Genomic DNA, 957 nt, shown 5'->3' with positions numbered 1-957 from the left:
CCTGATATTCGGGCGTCCCGGTACTTTCCGAACACCCTGTATATAAAATTGTTAGTGTAATTTTTCACAATGGTCAAAGTATAATTAATGGACATTATACAAATGCTGTGCATAGTAAGCACACAAAATGAATTTCAATTAATGATTCCACAATAAAAAACGCAGTTGGCCACAAAACTCCAAAAATGCATACATTTTCTTTGCTGAAAAAGTAATGTAATAAGATTTGTATCTAAATAATCTATACAAAAAGTAGTGAAATCGTAATAAACAGTTTTTACAAAAGAAAAAAAAACGCCGAGTACGTATTAAAATAAAAACTACAAAACGAAAAGTAAATGTTAACTTAATCAAAGAGTAGATGTTTTAAATTAATTATAATCAAAAAAAGAAATAAGATCAATATAACAAATCAAGTACGTATATAAAAATACTTATTATACAAATAATTATGTGATAGATATCAATAGTATTAATAATTGGACGCTGAAATATCCAAGTATCAAATTGAGAAAAACTTAACATCGAAGATCAAAAACTCGGCGTGCCTTAAGTTTTTCTCAATTTGATATTTGGACATTTCAGCGTTCAATTATTAATATTATTGATACTTATCACATAATTATTTGTGTAATAAGTACTTACATATACGTATTTGGTTTATTATATTGATCTTGCTTCTTTTTTAATTATAATTAATTTAAAACATCTACATTTTGATTAAGTTAACATTTACTTTTCATTTTGTAGTTTTTGTTTTAATACGTACTCGGCGTTTTTTTTCTTTTGTAAATTCATAAATATTTATTTTGAATTTTTTTTTTATTATATAAATATTTTATAAATATTTTATACACACACACACACACACATAAAGGAAAAAAATATCAAAATCCTTAGTTAAATCAGAATCATTAGCTTTTTTAATATAAAAACTGTGTTTAAATAAATATTTGT

The 957-nt window shown here is 23.7% G+C and overlaps 1 protein-coding gene across 4 annotated transcripts in view; it reads right to left on the bottom strand.

Moving 5' to 3' along the window:
- LOC116844957 (girdin) overlaps positions 1-957 on the bottom strand; it is a 34,476-nt gene that overhangs the window by 17,902 nt on the left and 15,617 nt on the right. The window contains exon 5 of one of the 4 annotated variants that reach the window (XM_032817147.1): positions 15-203. The exons of the other annotated variants lie outside the window; for them this stretch is intronic. Coding sequence (XP_032673038.1) covers positions 135-203 — 69 coding nt within the window. The 3' untranslated portion in view covers positions 15-134. Of the gene's footprint in view, positions 1-14; positions 204-957 lie in introns of those variants that run through there. 4 annotated transcript variants of the gene reach the window in all.

Source organism: Odontomachus brunneus, unplaced genomic scaffold (genome assembly GCF_010583005.1).
Source record: "Odontomachus brunneus isolate Ranch 3 - 2012 unplaced genomic scaffold, Obru_v1 Obru_scaffold_048, whole genome shotgun sequence".
NCBI lineage: Eukaryota > Metazoa > Arthropoda > Insecta > Hymenoptera > Formicidae > Odontomachus > Odontomachus brunneus.
This window is presented reverse-complemented; position numbering and strand designations above follow the sequence as displayed.